This window comes from Leptonotus elevatus, chromosome 8, assembly GCF_054856555.1.
Source record: "Leptonotus elevatus isolate MCC_2025b chromosome 8, RoL_Lele_1.0, whole genome shotgun sequence".
Lineage (NCBI taxonomy): Eukaryota > Metazoa > Chordata > Actinopteri > Syngnathiformes > Syngnathidae > Leptonotus > Leptonotus elevatus.
This window is the reverse complement of record NC_141246.1, coordinates 21,252,090-21,273,388: the sequence shown is the minus strand read 5'-3', so window position 1 is coordinate 21,273,388 and position 21,299 is coordinate 21,252,090. Positions and strand designations below refer to the sequence as shown.

Genomic DNA, 21,299 nt, shown 5'->3' with positions numbered 1-21,299 from the left:
ACTCGATGCTTTCCAATAACAACCGCGTCCACATTTTACATCAAGTCTCTCAACTTTGTTGTTTCATTAAAAAACAAACTTGAGGACAAATGGAAATCTGCATCAAATCAGTTGTACTGTAAGCTCATAAATATTCAGGTTACTACCAAGGGCCAGTCCAATCACTTATACAATATATTTTAATATGAAATAAGCAGCAAAGTCCACCAGCGTACCACCTCAGGCGGCGGCCATTTTGCCCCTTGCTGCCGACTGAAAACGACATGACATTTGCTCAGAGCTCCGCTTGTGAATGTCGCAAGACCAAACCTCGAAAACAGGTGAGCTGTGATTGGTTGTTACCTGAGCCCTTAGCAGAGCTGGCAAGTCCGGGTCCACAAAGTAAAAACCATGCCACAGTTTGGCTTTGCCACAAGCACTTCTACTCAAATGTAAACAAGCTGGACCTCACACACATGGAGCTCGTTTACCTGCTGGTTGATTAGAAGCACCTGTGGCGAGAGACAAACTCTGGCAGGGTTTTGATGTTTATTTTCTGGACCTGGGTTTGACACCTCTAGCCCGAAGGCACTGTGATGTCATCTCCCGTCGACGAGTTTGTTGCTTAAAGGGGAAGTCAACTTGAAATTATCTTTAATATACTGTAATTAATTAATATTGCATTTGTGGATTATGAATTAAGCAGAAAATTCTACCTGTTTTTATACAATAAAATTATAATATTACGGTAATCAGAATTGCGTGTTTAGACTAGTGAGGGTGCAAGTGGCGGTCAACCTTAAACATTTCTTGACAATATGTTATTTGTGACCTCTCTAGTCTATACATGACATTCTGATTAATATTACATTTGTGGAATGAGCAAAATCCAGCCATGGGCGGCCATTTTGCCACTTCCTTTCGACTGAAGATGACATCAATGTTGCTCGGGCTCAGACAACAACCAATCACAGCTCACCTGTTTTCTGAAGCTGTGCTGTGCTGTGATTGGTTGAGACCTGAGCAACACTGATGTCATCTTCAGTCGACTGAGAATGGCAAAATGGCCGCCCCCTGAGATGGATAAAAATTTCTGGATTTCGCTGCTTAACTTATATTTCATTAACAGAATACCATATTTAGTCTAGTAGAACATATTATTGTCAAGAATATTTTGGGGTTGGGTTGACTTCCCCTTTTAACTGAGCTGTTTCAGTTTGTATGTCCTGCTGATCTTGGAGTCCAAGACCCGACTACGGTGTCAGCCAGGCTCAGATTTGTGCCAGTAAGAAGCTTCAGTAGCTCATCAAGTTGACTTGAGGAAGCGTCACAAAGAATGTCTGCCATCTGTTGTTCTTTTTACCTGCTCCAACCCTCACAGCCAATCAAAGAGGTTCAAAGGCCTGACTCCTGAACTTAAACTGGTCAAACCCTATTATGGCTATCATTCGACAAACACGCACACACACAGAGTCCAGAGACATTCCACAGCAGCCCAGAGTGAGCCGGCGTGGACATCCTGAGGAAACAACACTGGCTTCCTGTCAAATTAAGCAAAGCGCTGGCTGCTGGGGACGATAACCGCTGCTGGTTGAGGTAGAGCGCCACCTTCGTGCCGCCCCGCCCCGCCCACCAGGCGCATGACAGCACCCGCGGAGGCCGTTAGGGTCCCGGACCATCGGCCACAGCAGGATCATTGGAGAGCTCCTTGGACGCGATGGGCCACTTTCTGCTTCTGCTAACCTGCACGTTCGTGTCCCACTGTAAGCGTTTGTCTCATCCAGTTGGAATTCTTCTTGGGGGAACAAGTTCGTTGACTGATCTCTAATCAGGTGCTTTTTTTTGTTCTCGTTCCAAGACCTCCATCCACGGAGAGGGGCCGACGCACAGTCCAGTAAGTACTTTTTTTTTTCTTTTAAGATAAAAAATTACCAAAGTGATTTCATGGTGATCTGCGTATTTCTTGATGGTGCCATAACAGGTCTTGTACGGTGGGGTCGCTGGTTTAATGGCCAGGGTTGTAATAGTTTGGGATTTTTTAATATCGTTAGTTGTTGTTGCATTTTAACATTTGTTTTTAAATTGACTTTTCACTAGTTTTAGGGCAAGTTTGGCTTTTTATTAGTTTTCCTGTTTTTGAAAATGCTTAGTTTTTATTAATTTTAGTATTAGTTTTAGTTTTATTGTTTTTTTGGGGGGGGGGTTATATATTGAGTATTTTTGTGTGTAAGATTGAGGGGAAAAGTCACCATCTGTACTTACTGTACAGATGTACAGCAATACTGAAATAAAAACATTTCAAAACAAACCCAATAGCTCGTGTATGAATTTAATTGACAAAGACGGAAATAAAAGGACATTTTCTCTATAATGCTAGTTTAAAATGTAAAGCGTAAACTTAAGATGGCGTTTCAGTTAGTTTTTGTTAATTTTTTTAAAGCATTTTTGTTTTATTCTGTTTTTTTAAAATCAATTTCAGCTTAATTTGTTAGTTTTCGTTAATTGTAATAACCTTTAAGGATTTAGACAAACAAACTTAAAGTATCTGACACATAATGCAGGGCAGGGGTCTCCAACGCAGTGCCAACGGGCACCATGTATTTTAGCCCCCAAGCACCACATGAGTAGCCTGTTCTAAAAATAGCTCACATGTGATAGGACATTGTGATTTTCTAGGATTTCGGTACAACTGGTCATTTGAAAATGTAAACACTGGCAGATTAATAGAAATAGTGTTACATATTTAGAAATGATGTAACACTATTGTGAACATATATTTTATTTACATTACATTTAGAAATGACATATTTTGCATGACATTTACATATTTATGGTATGTTTCCTGATTGTTGAGAGAAATCACAAAATTATTAGTGTCTTCATATAAATGGATATAATAATTATTAACTAACATATAACAATAGTTTGAGTAAATTCATTATTTCAGAAGTGTGTATCAAACTGGTAGCCCTTCGCATAAATCAGTAACAAAGAAGTAGCTCCCGGTTTTAATTAGTTTTAATTAGTTTAATTGATCTACTACTAGGGCAACCATTTCAATCATATTCTCTTTCTGGAGATTTACATTGCTGCCATATTACTGTCCCCACGGATTAAAAAAAACAAAAAAAGTTACTAAATTGAAAGACTTATTTTGTACACTGTACATGTCACATGTTCTGTTCAATGTGAGTTAGTGGAAAACTTTGTTATCACAGCTTTGGGTGGAAAAGTTGACCAGAACAGTCTTTGGGAACGCGTCGGCGGGCATCGTCACACGCGCTTTGCTCACTCGCTGATGGAACGTTTGACTCGGTCCTCATCATGCAATGTCATGCCCGCTTGTGAATGATGATCAGTAGCGGACAGCTTCATCCTGCTCCAACAGACTCTTTAGAGGAGTTTGAGGAGTCAAGTGCTTTGTTCCTGCTGTTTTTGTTTAAAGTCTGTCGTACGAGGGATTGGCTGCTTCTGATTGGGTCAAAATTATACACATAGGCTCAAATTTATGCCGGGACATCTTGATGGATTCGTCTATTAGACTATTTCAGTAGTTTAATTTCAAAAGTGAAATTTACAGTACATATGGATTCATTTAACACTTAGGAAAATACTTTTCAGAAGGCCAATTCCGTTGCTTGACAGTTGCTACAGTATTCTTAGGTCACTGTCATTGCCATTGGCTTGTTCACGATCATTTGAGTCAAGCTTGAAGGTGTCGATTTCAGAGCAGGGTGTTGTTTTGTACTCGACACGCTCTCGGACCACGGTGACGTAAAGCTCCCCCTGCTGTGGACAGCAACACTGGTCTTCCACAAATGTCCAGTTCATTGTACACTGCTGGGTTGTTTCCGGACATCCTAAGTGATTTCCTTCACATTGTTTAGAACTAGCGCCAAAAGTCTCCCAAAAAATAAATAGACTAAAATTGACCATTTTTCAGATTGGTTCTTGACAAAGTTCCTTGGACTTTCCCTTTGTTCTGAAAATTGGTCAAGCCAGTGAAACAAATCCTTTTCATGATGATAAAGAAAAATGGTTTCTTGTGAGAAGTTCATTGCTTGGCTTCGTCAAGTTGAAGACATTCTTGTAAGGCTGGGCGATCTGGCCCAAGAATAAAATCTCGAATTTTGTCAGTCATTCAGGACGATTACGATTTTAATGTTTATTGAATGTTTTTTTCAAAGCTTTCATTTATTCAAAAATATTTCCTGTGCAAAATGTTTGGACAACAATATTGTATACTGATTCTAAATCAGTTTTAACATTCATAGTTTGTGCTTGATTGCCACAATTGATTAGTTGATAGCTATTGCTATTGCTATTATTAGCATGTATGTATAATTTTGACCCTGAACTTGTTTTTAACACAAATTAAAGTGCACTTCTTTCCCCTTGACATTATTATTTGGTGAACATGTAGGTTCAGCTCAAACGGACACACAAAAGAAGCTAAAGACTTGAAGATGGAACCACAAACTATTGATGAATAGTTTGTGGTTCCATCCATTGTGCATGTTTTTTTTATTTATTATATATATTAAAAAAAAATTATGCTCTGGTCTAAATGATGCTCAAAGTTAGCAGGATCATTTAGACTGATGCAAAATATTGTATTTCCTAAATGTCTGATCTGAATCATTTGAAAGTTATTTTAATATCTCTAACAAAACTTTACTGTATCATTTCCACCCCAAAGAAAGAAAATACAAATTTATTAGCCCTAAATAGATCCAATAAAAAAATCGAAATGACATTCAGAACGCAATTGCAATGTCTTTTATAAGATCTCTTTGTAAATCAAAAGTGTTCACATGTTTTTCAACCCCACCCTCCAGTCTTCACTATAAGGGACATCAGCATATCTCTTGAGCCCGAGGCGGAAGTGAATCGGGGCGCCAACGTGACAGTGCGCTGTCAGGCGTTGGTCAGCAGCTCCGGCACACGGCCGCTGAGTCGCGAGTACACAATCTACAAGGATGGCGTGACCGTGTACACGAAGACCACCAGCAGCTCCGGGGACCTCCTTTACCGCCTCCCTGACGCCCGAGTGTCCAACACGGGCAAATACAAGTGTAAGATCAACATCGAAGGCAAGAAGGTGACCAGTGACGCCAAGAAACTCACAGTCACGGGTAAGTGCATCAAGACACTCTGCATTTTCCCCCGTCACATTCAATGCACACACAACTGAAAAATTACACCTCACCTGTACATTTGGGAGCGAACGTTTGCGAGTGTTGGCGAAGGTAGCGAATGTACGCTCTGTCTTGGTTTATTCAAGGTTCGCAAACTTTCACTAAACGTTCGCTGAGTTTTAAAGTAACACTAACTAGGATTTGAACGCAGCCGTTTGGGTGTACAATAAAGACGGTAAGATCACAACCGCCGTCTGCTGTTAATCCTCTGAGGCTTAAATTAAACAGGAAAAATCGTATATTTGGGGAAAATTATCATATGGAGTAGTAGTATACAATTCAGATATACAGGGTGTCCATAAAGTCTCTTTACCATTTCAAAAATGTATAAAAAAGGCAATTGATTAGATATTTTATTCAGATTTGTTCTATTGTATTCAGCGTTTATTAAAGTTTTTTTTACCTCTTTTAATACACTTCTACATGGGCACCATTAGTTGCACGAAGCACATCAAGACGGTACTCGATTTCTTGCCATGTTCGCTGTAGCATAGCCTCATCAATTGTGGCAATGGCATCAGTAATCCTTTGCTTAAGGTCCCTTATCTTTGTTCGATACACGATATCTTTAACATAGCCCCATAGAAAGAAGTCCAGGGGAGTGATATCTGGTGAACGTGGCGGCCAAGGAATTGGCCCATCCCTTCCAATCCATCAGTGTGGAAATTCAACATCACCTCTTTGACAAACAGGATCCCTGAAACACACAAATGCAGTGTGATAAAAAACTTTAATAAACACTGAATACAATAGAACAAATCTGAATAAAATATCTAATCAATTGCATTTTTAATACATTTTTGAAATGGTAAAGAGACTTTATGGACACCCTGTGTGTGTGTGTGTGTGTGTGTGTGTGTGTGTGTGTGTATATATATATATATATATATATATATATATATATATATATATATATATATAATTTTTTTTTTTTTTTTAATTGTTATGTGTGTGAAACCTTCACATACAAGTCATTCTGGGATGTTGCAGATTTACCACATTAAAAACGCTGAAGACGAAATATGGAATGAACACAAATTATATTTGCATAACAGGTTTCAAAACAATGTTACAAAATGCTTTACAGTGATAGAATAACAACAAAAACAACTTGGTGAGTAAAACATTTGAAAACTTACAATAGTAGGAACAAAATTACAATAAAAACAATAACTTTTGATCCCCTTGCATCAAACTATAATACCAATAATGCTACACCGACATCTCAAATCCTAATTGAAAAGGCCATGTCTGAATGTCACTTCTTCGGGTGGTAGTCCACAAAACTATTGTTGTCCTTTGTAAAGCACAAAAGTACTTTGCATTTGCGTGTAGCCATTCTTGCACAGTCTGCATTGTCCGTGTTTATCAGCATAAATGGGAAAATGATCGAGTCTGACGTCTGATCTGGTTATGATTATTGTTACTATTACTATTATTACTTTTGATCAAAGTATGCCTCTGATAGTGTGTAACTTCACTCCAAATGATTTCATTTTCCATAGGATATACCATCCATCAATGACACCTCAAAGTAATAAGTAAACACTGGTGATAGGAAAATATTAACCCTAGTATTGATTGTTGCTCCAAATATAGGCAAACCAATAGATAAAGCATGTGGCATCCATTGGTACAAGTCCGGGCATGCGTTAAAATCTGTAACAATGAAATACAGCTGCCCCTGGGGTAAAACCTAGAGGAGATAAAACCAACAAATGGGCATATACTCTATCTCTATATTCTCCTGAGTCATCTTATGCAGAAATGGTGTCCAAATAAAGGAGATTGGTAGTGATACTTGCATGAAATTGATGCCTAGAAAATCCACCTCAGTGAAGCCAAGAAAGCAGACATTTTGAAAGTGAGAGAGCTCGCCATCTAGTGAGCTACTGGGAAACTGTTTGCTGCTAATGCACAACGAAGGTCTGCAGTGGTACTTTTGAGTAAAAAAAAAAAAAAGGCTAAAAAAATATGAATGTGGATTAATTAGGGGATAAGCAATTAGTTGTTTTAAATATGCAACACCTGCCTGGAAAGGGTTAACATACTTGAGAAATGTTACAGTGCTGTATAAAGAAAAAAATTGAAAATAGTCACTGGAAACAATGTAATTCAGTCCAACTGCAGACGCTTTGGACGTCCGGATTTCACGATGAAATGCGCTTGGCCTCATGGGAAATGTGGTTCTTTCAAGGGAAATTCAAGGGAAAACAATATCGCTTTTGTCCAAAGGTGCCGCCATAATCTATGAAAGCCAAATGCTGCTTTGTTCTGCTTTTAATGGTTTTAATTTAACATGTTCAAAATTTTCGAAAACAAAAAAACTGAGGTCTAGATGGCTCTGGAGCCACATGTGGCTCTTTAATCCAACTGCAGCTACCTGTGGATCTCAAAAAAATAATTGTAGAAATTTATATATATATATATCCACCAGTGAATTAAAAAAAAAAACACCCCTGCATATATTTGCTCACACTGCAGGTTTATCCGCACCCCTGCTTCATCTGAACAATGCTGTCATCAGTGAGGGGGAGGAGCTAACAGCCAGGTGCACCGCGCCAGGAGAAACGGGTTCTATCATTTTCTACTTCTATGACGACGACAAGGAGATCATCGAGGACAGGGTCAGCTCCAACCTGTCAGAAGTCAAGCTACGCTTCAACAATGTTGGCATCCACAAGATGTACTGCTCCTACACTGTCCTGGTGACACCGTTCTTCTCCAAGTCTGAAAAAAGCAACACTGTCACCGTTTCGGTCAAAGGTACTGCAAACATTGGAGGTCATTCACGTTTCCAAATATCAAGGCTTTCTCCTTTCTGCTTGTTCTTGTTTCCACAGAGCTTTCCATTACACCAATTATGGAGATTTTCCCTAACAGCAATATCTACGAAGGAGACAGACTTGACATTATGTGCACTGTGAAAAACCTCATGGCCAACGTGCACGGAAACGTTCACCTCTACCTGAGCCGCGGCACTCAGCTTCTCAGCAGGGGCGACGACAATGTCAACCACAGCATGATCGCCTTGGCCAAGGACCCTGAGGAGTTTGAGTGCAGACTGGAAATGGGAAATGTTGTGAAAGTTGATACAAAGAAGATTTTGGTGACAGGTAAGTGCTGTGTGCTGTACATCTTTCTACTTCATATCTTAGAAATCACAGCATGAAGTACAGTAAACGTAGTTACAATAGATGTGGACAAGATGTCCGGCCCACCAGCAGTTTCTGACCAGCGCTCACAGTGACTATGAAGTCAAACGGACAATATACGGTGCTTTTATTTTGAAAGTTGTCCCTTTTCTTTTCTGTCCACGTGCTACAACTTTTGTCTGCAGTGTTACCAACTTAGCAACGTTTTAGTTATATTTAGCCTTTTTTTCTACTATTTTCCCCCAAAAAACAACAACTTCCCAAATGTCTGCAACATTCTTTTTTCCTGCACAGCGGAGGGAAAAGGGCCAAGATAATACTGTAGGCAAATCTACAGTTTCATAGTGTAGTCATCATCACGGTATCATCATACATCACTGTCAATAAAACTTTGACCGTCTGACAGCCATCATTTTTATTCATTGGGTGTTATAAATAGAAATGTTGGCACTATTTTAGTTGTAAAATAGTTTGCCAGTGATCTACACGTAAGCAAATCTAGAAAAGCACATTCAATTGTAAATAGGCAGTTAATGATGTGTTGCTTGGCAGGGCTGCGCGGACAGCAGCCCTGCCTCAATTAAGTGCACGTGCAGCAGGAGGAAGTGGGAGTGGGGGGAGCGGAGGAAAGTGACACGGATGCTTTTGCAGTTGACTTAATTAAAAAAGAAAAAAAAGGTGTACATGTGTAGGTGCCACCTGACCCACGAACTCCAGTCTGTTCTAAAAATAGCTCACCAGTGATTGGGCACTGTCTTGCTAAGAAAAAATAAAACAGAGGAAGGCTAGCAACATTTATTTACTTATTTGTTTCAACTTAACATAGTAAATGTTTCTTAATGTACCAATTTTCCTATATTTTATTTTAAAATGAAATAGAATGTATTAAATGAGGAAAAAATGCTGTCTCCCCCAAATATTTTAAATAAGCCCATCTTAGAGCTGTAATTTTAATACTTTGATATTTTCCGTCATATCGGCTCATGCTTATTTGTAAAGTTTCCCGGTGTGTCTGTATGACAGTGGCTCCTTGCTCTGCAGTGCTTGCACATTTAGACCAGGAATGCCACTTGATGGTAAACCAGAAGAGCTGCTAACAAAAACATTTTTGCCATCCAGCATAATAAACATATCGTTTTAATATACTGCACATATGGCTGTTATAATAAAATAAAAATGCATGTAAAGTGCTATAGAGAATGGATGGATGGATGCTAATGCATTATATTCTGGACTGTATCCACAGAGCTGTTTTCAGTGCCCACTCTCACCATAGCTCCAAGTGAAGTCTTTCAAAGGGAATACATGACTCTGAGCTGCAAAAGTGAGCGCTTCGCCTCAGAGAGGCTCCACAGGGACGAGTTGACTTACAGTTTGGATCCGCCAGAGAGCCTCCTGATCCCAAAGAGCACCGGCGTGTTTTTTGGCAAAGCTCTGCTCTACGAATTCAACTACACCTGCATCGCTCAAGCTAAAGGCATCAGGAAATACAGCAGCCCTTTGACCGTCCGTCCTAAAGGTGAACGCTTCTTTCACTACATTTTACAGCACTTTCCATAATGAAATGCATAATCTATGGAGATACAAATCAGAGCTGTATCCAAAATTCGGCCTTAACAAATGTAATAATGCTTAGCGGCCAATGACATTCATTTAAAAAACACATATCGTGGCTGTTGCTTGCAGTGGTTGTGTGACATAACTCATTATACTAAGACATATTTCAATATTATTATTATTATATCAGTTTCATTCTAAATTATATTTTCAAACTGATTCCTATTCCTATTGGACAATTCCAAGGAAGCACGTTTTTCTGTAGTTTCAAAGCATTTTGGTATTTGCCTTGTAGCAATTAAATCAAATGCACATTTAAACCAAGGGTGTCCATTGTCCGAAATAACAGCCCGGGGCCATTTGCATCTCACCAGCCATTTTTAGCGGCCAGTGCCACATACTAAAATGAACGTCCCGTATCGCTTGCATTGGAGGGCAGAAGTGAAAAAAAAATTGTTCTTATCTCCCACATCATTGTTTTCCATCAATCAAATGATTGTTTGCTTCACTTTCTGCTCTTTGTAAAGGTCTGCTTATTTCAGATTGCTCAGATTTTTATTTTGAATGTGGAGATGTGATTCTGCCACTGCTCACAAACTACGAAAAACGCCTGACTTCTTGCTTTATCACCTACAGTAGCTTTTTCTAAACTCAATATCTAATAATATCAACATCTAATATTTTATAAGTATTGTCTGACTCTTAACACATCGGGCCCTATTTTTGTAGTAAAAACTGGCGTATCTTCATTTTTGTGCTGGGGCAAGTCTAGTTTATTGTGTGTTACATCTGACAATTTGGTGACAGAAAGTAGACTAAATTTAGACCAGCTTAAAGCAAGTCTAATTTGTGGCACAGGTGGGTGATTTTGATTTGCATTGACAACTAAAATCAGACAAAAATATCACTTGCATAATAGGGAAAAGGAAATTAAAAGGAAATTTAAAATTGTGAAAAATCAAGCTGTGCATATGAATACATCCTATATGGTATCCATGTATGCAATATTTCACCAACTAAAGGCCTTTTCTATTGAATTTATAAGTTTGTTCTTGTGTTTGCCCACTTCAGTGACTGTGTCAACACCAAGGATCTCAGTGGTTGGCAGGGCGGTGCTGGGACGTCCCTTTAAGGTCCTGTGTCAGTCGGACATCGGCAGCCTGCCCATAAACTACACTTTGCTGAAAGAGTACGAGCAGCTGAGCATGGCCAGTGTCAAAATGCCTTTTGAGCAGGCTGTGTTCACCGTCACCATCCAGCAGCCTGGAGAAATAAGCAAGTTCATGTGTGAGGCCAAGAACAGTCAGAAGGAAGCGCCGCTCAGCAAGAGACTGGAGGCGGCTGTTGTTGGTAAATATTTCACACAGCAACTGTACAATATTTGTGAATTTGCCTACTCACAGATTTTTTTTTGGGGGGGGGGGGGGGGTACTTTGAAGTGGGATGAGTTGCATGTGTTCCCACCCCGGCAGCTCACGCTCACAGACTACAACCTTCTAAAGCTAATCCATACTTTCCTGCTGCTTCTGGACTCAGCACATCTTTCCCCATGCATCCCGTCATAAATAGACAGAAAAATGGCCAAAAGAAATGTTATTTACGTCATAGCTACGCCAGAGGGGATTTACTGTATGGGCAAATATATCCAATCAATGAATGAATCAATCTGCAGTGAGGCGTGTTTTTTTTTTTTTTCAACTCATCTTTGAAAAATTATGCTTGAATAAAGACAAGAGCCTTGACCACTAGCCCATCTAACAAACCTCCTCTGCCTTTGTCTCCACAGTGCCTCTGTCTCATCCGACCCTCACGGTCATCCCCATCTTGCCGGAAATTGCAGAGGGAGATCATCTGTTCCTGATCTGTGGTGTGAAAGGCACCCCGCCCATCACCTTTAAGTGGTATAAGGATGGTGGCAACATCCCGGTCTTCGCCACCACCTCAGACAATAACAATACAGATTTCCAGATTGAAGCTCTGGCCAAAGATGACAGTGGTACCTACTACTGCGAGGCCATCAATCACGCCAACAATGTGGTCCGCAGCGCACCGGTCACCATAGAAGGTGAGGATGAGCTTCATTCACATACTGGATCATTATTACCTCATACAAATACTGGGGCGGCACGCTTGGCGAATCTTTAGCACATCCATTTCACTCTTCTGAGGGTGAGGAATCGTGCTCCAACGTTTTTGTGTGGAGTTTGCATGTTCTCCCCGCGCTTGCATGGATTTTCTCCAGTTTCCTTCCACATTCCAAAAACACATGGTATTTTGCAATATGCGCAGACAATTTAAGTCAAATAAAGATGTTGTTTGTTTGTTTTTTAACTGTTGGGTCAAAAGTAACCCAATTATGGATCAAAAAAGGACAGATCCACCTTATGGTTTAGACTTTGGGTCTAAAATTGGGTCAAATTAACCCAAGTAGAGGATTTGACCTAACTTTATGGGTCGTTATATACAAAATGACCCTTTTTTTGTGCAAAACAATGCACTAAGTTGAGTCAAATTAACCCAAGTAGAGGATCGGACCTTTTTTTTTTTTTTTTTTTTTTACCTAAAGTTGGGTCAAACTGACCCAAGTAGAGGATCTAACCCAACTTTCTGAGTTGTTTTATTGAAAATGACCCAATTTTTGACCCCAAGGTGGGTCAAATTGATCCAAGTAGAGGATCGGACCCAACTTTATGGGTCGTTATAAACAAAAGGATTTTTTTTTAAATACCTAAAATCGGGTCAAATTGACCCAAGTAGAACCCAACTTTATGGGTTCTTATATACAAAAATGTGTTTGTTTGTTTTTTACCTAAAATTGGGTCAAATTGACCCAAATAGAGGATCTAACCCAACTTTCTGGGTTGTTTTATTGAAAATGACCCTATTTTTGACCCGAAGGTGGGTCAAATTGACCCAAATAGATGCCCTGATCCAACTTTCTGGGTTGTTTTATAAAATATGACCCAATTTTTGGCCCAAGTAGAGAGTCTGTCCATTTTAGACCCATAATCGGGTTGTTTTTGACCCAACTGCTTATTGAATGGAGGAACGTAAAATAAAGCTGTAAGTAGCAAATAAATGCCATCACCTTCACCCTCGTTCTGTTCAGTAGGCCAGAGATGGCCGATCGCTCATCCTGTGGAGTGACATCAAGTTATCCATTTCCTCTTCCAGTTTCCTTCTTTCCTTCTCTGGTTCAATATCTTATATCTTTGCATCCGTCTTAATACCTTACCACTTTTTCTTCACCTGAGCTACGGTGTAGACCTCGGATGACACTGCATTTACAGCCTAAGCCCAGGTATCTTTTTTATCTGTCATCCACACTCCAGTAGAAATATTTTGTAAAACATAATTTTCCTTCCCTCCACCTTTTTCTCTGGTCAGTCAGATTCCATCATCATATGTCATATGTCATATGTCCGAATTTCTCTTCTTTACTGCGTCTCTCTCCGCTCCGCAGTGCGCCTGGCCCTATGGAAGAAAGCGGTGATTGTGGGCTTCTGTCTGCTGGTGGTGTCGGTGCTGGTGGTGGTGTTTGTGCTGTGCTTCAGGTCCAAGAGAGGTAGAGACACCTACAATCCCGCAGCAACTCACACCTCCTTAGTCTGACTACGTGTGAAGCAAGCTTCTCCCGCCCACTTCCTCCTGCTCTTCTTACATCTCCTCTCTTATTGTAGGTAAAAGGGAAGCAGCTGCGGAATTGTCAGTGTGAGTTGGCTCCACTACTTGCTTCCTCTCATTATGACAGATGGTGTATAGTTGCGTTCGTCATAGTTGTATCCGTATTGTTAGGTTGGCTGAGATGAGGGTCGATACAAGGTCGCGAGCCCAAAGATGACATCTTGAGTGCCCCAATCAATGTTGACAGCTCTGAGTGCAGTTGCAATAACACAAAATAATGACTTAAGATCCAATTTTACGCCATCTACACCTTCAAAAAAGCCAGGTTTTTGTGATGTGAAAAAGTGAGATCACAATTTTAACAAACTGAAATTCAACGGGAGTGGATAAAATACCAAAAAGAACACACTATTAAACTGAAGCTCGGTTTGATTTCAGCACACAGTCTTTTTGGCTAGGAGTTCATCATCATGGCACATCTTTGTCTTAAATTGGTGACTATAGGTCTGATTTTTTTGACAGATGTTTAATTAGAATAGAAGCTACAGAGGAAATGTATTAGGGGTTTTATTACACTGAAGGCTTTAAATACTAATGTAGAGTTTTAAACTGGTGTAAACTAGCAAGTCTGGCGTACAGTTCTGAGGTTTGAGTTTCAAATCTCATCTCCAGCCTTTTTGTGTGGAGTTTGCATTAGGGGTGGGAATCTTTGAATGTCTCACGATTTGATTCAATTCCGATTTTTGGTTCTGCGATCCAAAAATCGATTAGGAACGATATTTTATTTTAAATGATTTGATTGACAATGATTTTTGCTTCAATCTATAGATGTGCAAGGAATTGTAATGATCTACTCCAGTCTGACTCGCTAATGCTAATTAGCGCGCTACTCGCGGCACTTTTATCACGCAAAAGAACGGCTCCAAACTGCAAAAAAAACAACTTTTATTGGAATAACTTGATTGTGACTTTTTCCTTCTACTCTCTCATGTGGCTACAACTCACATACTAACAAAGGCCAAATAAGTGCTACAGGAGACACAGACTATGCCTTGGACTGGTCATTAGGCAACCATGGGGTACAATAATGACAGACCACCATCATACTCACGTTTACTTATGGGGACTGACCCCATGATGCCTGGTAAGCGTCAACTATTACTGTCAGATACCATAAACTCAGGTAGTTCTTCCTAGTTTTTGCGGCAAGCGTATCCTTCGGAATTATAGCCAAAAACATCAGCCTTGGTTTCATTAGACCACAAAACACGACCTCACATGCCTCTGGGAGATTTCACGTATGTTTTGGCAGTATGTAGACAGGCTTCAGTATTGCCACATCTAAGACATACAGTATAAGGAGATTGTTGACAAAACCAGTACTTTCCTAAAATTCCAGCAGCTCCTTAAATGTTGCTGTAGACCTTTTGTCAGCCTCCCTGACCAGTTTTCTTCTTGTCCTTTCATAAATTTGGGAGGGACATATACGGTTGCAATGTCATGTCACTGCCACAAGGGCCATATATTCTCCATTGCATGTACTGTTAGTTATATTTTTGTACTATTCTCTCAGCTGATTCTTTTTAATAATTAGTTAGGAGAATACCAATGCTTTGAAAGCTGTCTGCAGATAGTGGTTTTGATGTAAGATGGCACTAAAATAATTAAAACACTTGAATTTTAATTGGGACAAAAAGGGCCACTGAGCTTGAATGTGATTGATCAGCTCTTCGCGCAATTACAGCCCCAATTTTAAGGCAGTGGGCACACTTAGACAGCGGCTTAATTTTGTTTTCTTTTCTTTTTACTCCCTCCCATAAAAGAAACTCATGCAGTCATGTCATTATGGACCTTGCTTTGTGCACTGGGGCACATTCATGGTGGAACAGCAAAGGGCCTCCCCAAATAAATCTCGGAAGCGTAGAAAATAATGATGATACAGAAGGGACTTGCAGCTTTATACAAACCTGACCGTTGCTCATTTAAAAAATGGGTCTCAATTATTTAGCTTTTTTTGAGTGCAAAACACAGACTGGACTGGATATTATGTCTTGATCATGCCTCCACTTCCTCTCATTGTACAAACCGACAAGTCAGGTCAGACTATCTCAGACGCAGATGAAGCCGTCTCGTGATGGTTACATTTTCTAGAACAAGAGAGTGCACGGTTGCAATCAGCAAAATGAACATTTCTCTGAGGTACGACAGTTTTTGATAGTACAATATCCACATTGTTTTTGCATGACCACAAAAAACTGATGCTACATGTCATCTTAACTTTTTTTTTTTAATACCTGTCAATTTTCCTCAGCTTCCGATCGTACCAGGAGTTTTTAAAAAAAAAAATAATTGAGCACTAAAGGCGCATTGCGGAGTTAACAATGTTAATGTTCAATATTTGTTTCCATCATTCTTGCTCCACTTATGCCCAGATGAGTACGAAGTGCCGTGACTTTTTAACTGCGACTGCGCCAATCAGCTTGTATCTTCCCTTCAGTTTCTTGAGGGTGGGTGTGGTGAAAGGTGACGTCATGCTCATCCTCACAGACATGTAGTGTTGTGTTAGCTGGAGTACACCACAATTGGAATGGAAAACAAGAGGTCGACTTCAAGCACAGCCCAAACGTTTATTCAAGCACACATACTCGCACGTGCACCATGCACAAGCTTGGCACAGATGCTGCAGTTACACTTTAGGCCAGAAGTGGCAGTCCCGAGTAAAGAAGTGACCAACTCCGCAATGCATCTTAAAGGGACTGCAACATGAAAAATCAACTTTTTGGAGCTTTTAGTCTTGTTAAAATGCTAATTCCTCACCAAAAACATGACCAAAGTTGTTTTTTTCCTCCATTCGCCCCTGTATGAGAAATTCTAGGTTATTCTGCTCTCCAAGCACCAGCCCCTCCCAACCTGAGAAAATGAGCTGTTGGCACGGTTTGACGTCATTGCGTGTGGCCCCAGCCCCGCTCCGCCTCTGCGGACTAAACGCACGCCCACTTTCTCTGAGACCTCCCTCAATGGGATAATGACAAAAGTAGCCTTTATCAATAAACATTGTGTTCAAATGAATTCAAAGCAATCAATTATTCTTCACATTTGCAATGAAATGACAATTGGCTGTCTTAAAATACATTGGCTGACACTGGTGTAAACTACAAGTAAAACATTTGCGCTGATAGACTTAAATGAATGGATGGTGTAGTGGATCGTGCGCTAGCCACGTAAGCAACAGGGCGCGGATTCGCAACCTGCTGTGGTGCATTTTTTTTCCTCCTTCTTTCCTCTAACCTCTCTGCTCCCCTCCTCTTCCACGATTTCTTGCGGCAAGGACCCGTTTTGTTTCAAATGTTTATTCAAGAATGGATGCCTTGCGTGACCAAACGCGGAGATCTAGCAGCCCGTGAAATTTAGAGTCCATTTAAAAAATCGGCTTAAAACCTATCTATATGTTTCGTGGGCGTTGCGCGAAGCAGCCGGCTCGGACAACGTCATGAGAGGGGCGCGGCAGCCACGGGGAGAGGCGGGGTTTTACTGAACCAAGCGTTTGACTTCCGGGTAAGAAAAATAGCCACCGAAATAACTCATATTTCATAAGAAATTATATCGCGGTAATTTGAGTGACATTGAACGAAAATTTAAAAGATAAGGAGAAAATAATATTTTTGTGAGAAGATACATTTTCTGCACAACAGTGACTTTGACACTAATATTTTTTATTTAGAGACACTCTGTGAATTCGATTTAATGTGACAAAGGCTTTGATCATTCACGTCATCCTTGAAAACCTTCTATTTCATCATATTCAACATATTTCATTGTAAAGTTCATATTGTCCATATTAATGGGAGAGCATTGAAAAGAGATAAAATGCTGCCATTATTGGTTGGTGTTTTGGGATTTTTCAATCCAATGACAAGGCAGTGCTGCACGGAAGTTACCCTGCCCATTGAGAGAAAAAAAAAACGGTAAACGTCAATTGATGTTTTTGGGAGGCATTCATTTTGGATTTTACTATACGTCATTAACACGTTTTTGGCGGTAAAAGTGTCAATAAAATATTTTCATAACTCTTCTGATGAAACATCTACTTAAAACTAGTTGAATGGCACCTTTGCCATGGCCTGAGGGGGTCTGTATCATTTTTACTGGCGCTAAGCAACTTTGAGGAGGGTGGTAGGAACACTGCCACACAAAAAACTACGAATGTGCTGACTGCTTTATGGCATACGTCACTTCCGCCTTTCTCCATTCGTTACAAAGACAAAAGTCAATTTGAATGTCAACCCTCACTGGCATGAGCTAAAAAATGACGCATTGCGCTTGTCCTCATGAGAAATGTGGTCGCTTTTTGTCCATAATCAATGTAAACTGAAAAGTTCCCTAGTGTTGCTTGTAAGGTATTAATTCTACATGAAAAATAATGAAGTTATCAAGTTCATTCTGGACAAAATATATTTTTTTGACTGCTGAAAATGACTCAATGAGTAAAGTATCCCTTAAACAGAACTCCAATAACTGTCGTTGGTAACTTTGAAAATAATGTTTGCCTCCATTCACAAAACTACACAGAGCTGTCAACTTGTGATTTGATCACCCAAGATGTCATCACTGGATCAAAACAGGCGTCATTAAAGTGTTGGATAATATCTTGCTTTTGATGTCTTGCATGATTGAGTCCTTTTAGAGGCTAAAGTTGCTCTCACTATGACCGCATATGGCCCTTTGTGTAACAACACTAAGGTGTCCTGTTATTTGAAAAATATATATATGTATATATATTTTTTATTTAGATAGAAATGAATGGCTGGTAGTAAGAACCTTTTTGTTTGTTTGTTTGTAGTCTATAACCTTTGACACGTTTGACCTCAACAGGCTTGAACACACAAAATCTCTATTTTGTTTCCTTGTGACATTTTGTAGACTTCAAATATTCTGACATTACGTCCAGTTGACTTTATTCTCACCATTTCTCAGAAAGCCTTCGAGCCCTAAATCAGATGACTCTTTAACAGTGAGTCTAACCCACGACACAGAGGTTAATAATGCAGCCCCAGGTAGATTGTTTTTACTTTTTTTTTTTCTTGTGTTCTACCGGCTGTCTTCATCGGTCATTACTACAATCACGAGTCCTTCCATAGCATGTTGTTTGTGGGAGCCATTTTGATCCATTCTCACGCCATCATCCATGTTCTAATATGCATGCAGGGCAAGGGGTCATGTTGTTGTAACCTGACGAGCTTTGTTTAACATAAACATTTGTTTTGTCGTTGATATCCTGCTCAGTGTTACATGAGAGAGTGACATTTTGCATGTACATCGTCTCACTTTGTGTATTCCCGAGGCAAGCAAAACAGGAAATGTTGTAGGGACGGTGTCTGGACGAGCTTGCAGTTGCATGACATTGTCAAGTGTTGCAAAGTGCTTAGTGCGCCCATTATCATCTTGTTCCAGACGGAGTGCCACGCTATGATGGCATGGAGGGGAGGGTGACCAATGGGACACGAGCTAGCGCGCTGTCGCTTCCCACAGACATCAGCAACAGGAGCAGCTTCAGTATTCCGGCCACAGTGTAGAGATGCCCTGCTTTGCAAGGGGCGGGGAGACACGTAACAAAAAAAAATGGGAAAATAATAATAATAATAATAATTGAAGATTCACCTAATACAAGGAACTTTTTCCCACTTTTTTCTCTGTTGAGGGATGTTACAAGAGAAAGGACTCGCCTCCTGCTGCTCCCTCTCCCCTCCCCCTGCAATCTACATGGCCTTTGTTTTTTCTGTATTTGTTATTTTTATTTAACATCACTGTCTTTGTCTTGTGCTTTTTTGTATGCCATGTGTCCACGGGTGCATGTTTTTGCCATGTTGTGTGACCTTTGCTTTGTAAGTTTGAGTATCGTTGTTGACTGTTTTGAATTTCAGATCCCTTTTATCACCATCATAGGTCATGTGTGTGTATATTTTGGTTCAATCCTTGACTTTGCTCAAATCCTTTTAGAATAAATAAATTGGTTCTATTTTAGACGCGTGTCATCCCCTTTCATTTTTCTGCAAATATTGCAAACTGTACAGAACACTCAATAGATTTGTAAATGCTTCTTTTATATTATAGCTTATTTTATCATTATGCATTATGTCCTACAAAAGGTCGTAGGCGCAAGACCAAAAAAAGACTCAAACAAACTTCACACTAGCTTGATTTATTTCCCAAAAAGGAATGCACTACAGTGACTTCCTTTGCAAAGTGAAACAATGGACTCTGTGCAAAACTTCCCATGTTGACACAAAACAGCTTTTGTTGGTTTGAATGTGCGTAGCATGCAGAGGAAATTAATCTCATGAATTTTATTTAAGCAACGTGAGATTACATTACCAGCTGGGGATAAGATAATGCATTTTTGTCACCATAATCGGATTCACTCAAGGAAGACAAAATGAACACATTCAGAAGTTCCTAAACACTCTAATGTAATCATTTATAAATCATGCATCCAACAATTAGTGTTTCAAGAGCATACTATAATTGGAACTACTTTAACATGACCTGAATAAATCAAAACTACTTCTGCTTTAGATATAATGAAATATTAGTAGATTGCAACATTTTCTATTTTGTTAGCCACTTTGTACTAAGCAAAATGAACACAGTGCATTTCATATGGAAAAAAAAATGACAAACTGACATGATATTCTCAATGTAGCTCCGTATTTTAGCCTGTCGCAGCATGTCCTTATATGGTCTCCCTGCAGCACAAATTCAGTCCAACTACACTTATTGTCTCATTGTGCTTATATTTCTTCTGCACAGGGAAAGTGGAGAGAGTGGGCATCAGCGTGTGGAGCGAGCGGCCGCCTGAAACAGGTTAGCATTGAAACGGGTTAGCATGTCAGCTTGTTGTCATTGTAAGGCCAGATGGCAAAGAAGCAAGACATTATCAAAGTTACATCAGACAGAATTCCTGAGTCTGAAGACTTGGGCAGAATAGAATGGCATGGTAGATCTAGGTTTATGACTAAAATGAAAAAACAGCATCGCACACTCACTTAGCAGATGTCAAAATTTCGGCACAGCCTTCATCAGATCGTCATTTGTAGTTCTTGAGCCACAGCACGGCAGGACAAAAAATAAATCAATCTAACTGCCAAGGGAAACACTACAGGAGTAGACTTTTTGGAATGAATGTATACAATTTCAAGCAAATATTATAATTTCACCCCTTCAGACCCACATTTCTTCAGCTGGGCATTTTATTTATAAATTTTACTGATTTTGACTTTTCCCACATAAGAACAAACAAAAATTTGGGGGGTTATCTCATGTTTTTATTTGTTATAGCGGACGCCAGGATAGTAACGTGTTGTAAACTTACCAAGCGTACATATTAACTCATTCACTGCCATAAATTCATAAAAAAACATTATTAAAAATTTGGAGCGACAGGCAATTAACATTTTTAATTGTAATTAATCGCATGACTTCACTAGTTAACTCACGATTAATCACAAATGTTATAACTGTTCTAAATGTACAATAAAAAAAATACTCTTGTTAACAAAAGTGGGGAAAAAATGTTAAACTAATAGAAATAGTTCAAATGAATTTTTGACGTCTAAAGCCGTCAATGGCAGTGAATGAGTTAACATTTTTAACATGAACATCATGCAAATCAAGTTACGATTGTTATTGGTTAGCTCGGATCCAATCATGATCCAGAAGTGTTGACATTAATTTTTATTGGTTTAGAGCAGACATGCAAATATGTCATGTCCACTGCAATCATCTATGG

At 39.6% G+C, this 21,299-nt stretch overlaps 1 protein-coding gene across 5 annotated transcripts in view; it reads left to right on the top strand.

Moving 5' to 3' along the window:
• The first annotated feature begins 1,580 nt into the window (after positions 1-1,580).
• pecam1b (platelet and endothelial cell adhesion molecule 1b) overlaps positions 1,581-21,299 on the top strand; it is a 25,786-nt gene continuing 6,067 nt past the window's right edge. Inside the window, exons 1-12 of one of the 5 annotated variants that reach the window (XM_086082716.1) lie at positions 1,581-1,742; positions 1,838-1,873; positions 4,818-5,114; positions 7,662-7,943; positions 8,021-8,293; positions 9,579-9,851; positions 10,961-11,239; positions 11,676-11,954; positions 13,353-13,454; positions 13,570-13,600; positions 18,488-18,567; positions 20,321-20,374. In XM_086082716.1, the coding sequence (XP_085938842.1) occupies positions 1,697-1,742; positions 1,838-1,873; positions 4,818-5,114; positions 7,662-7,943; positions 8,021-8,293; positions 9,579-9,851; positions 10,961-11,239; positions 11,676-11,954; positions 13,353-13,454; positions 13,570-13,600; positions 18,488-18,567; positions 20,321-20,374 (2,032 nt within the window). In that variant the 5' untranslated portion in view covers positions 1,581-1,696. Of the gene's footprint in view, positions 1,743-1,837; positions 1,874-4,817; positions 5,115-7,661; positions 7,944-8,020; positions 8,294-9,578; positions 9,852-10,960; positions 11,240-11,675; positions 11,955-13,352; positions 13,455-13,569; positions 13,601-18,487; positions 18,568-18,964; positions 19,535-20,320; positions 20,375-21,299 lie in introns of those variants that run through there. The other 4 variants (XM_086082718.1, XM_086082720.1, XM_086082717.1 and 1 more) reach the window with 4 other exon arrangements.